At 68.1% G+C, this 301-nt stretch overlaps 1 protein-coding gene across 1 annotated transcript in view; it reads left to right on the top strand.

Annotated features, from left to right (window-relative positions):
• The first annotated feature begins 131 nt into the window (after nt 1–131).
• Nucleotides 132–301, top strand: part of BAHCC1 (BAH domain and coiled-coil containing 1) — a 9,200-nt gene continuing 9,030 nt past the window's right edge. The window contains exon 1 of the mRNA XM_009283524.1: nt 132–183. Within this exon, the coding sequence (XP_009281799.1) occupies nt 132–183 (52 nt within the window). The remainder of the gene's footprint in view (nt 184–301) is intronic.

The following is a 301-nucleotide window of genomic DNA, read 5'->3' as shown; positions in this document are numbered from 1 at the left end:
TGCCCCCTCCTCTTGCAGACGAACACGACGGGGACACAGACAGCGAGGACGGTGACGACGAGCCAGGCTTGTCCCTGCTGCCCTCGGTGCCCGTGGCCGGGCTCGGACCCTCCCCGTCTTCCGTGGTGAAGATGGAGGCCAACGAAAAGGCTAAGAAGAAGAAGGAAAGGCAGGGACTGCTAGGTAACGGGATCGCCCCGCGGGGATGCTGGGGGGACGCGGGGGACGGGGACCCTCTGGGTGCACGTGCCAGGGCTCAGGCTGGTGCCCTGAGCCCCGTTCCCCCACCCCGCAGGGACCT

This window comes from Aptenodytes forsteri, unplaced genomic scaffold, assembly GCF_000699145.1.
Source record: "Aptenodytes forsteri isolate BGI_AS27 unplaced genomic scaffold, ASM69914v1 Scaffold86, whole genome shotgun sequence".
Taxonomy (NCBI): Eukaryota; Metazoa; Chordata; class Aves; order Sphenisciformes; family Spheniscidae; genus Aptenodytes; species Aptenodytes forsteri.
Note: the sequence above shows the minus strand (reverse complement) of the source record. Positions and strands in the feature narration are given on the sequence as shown.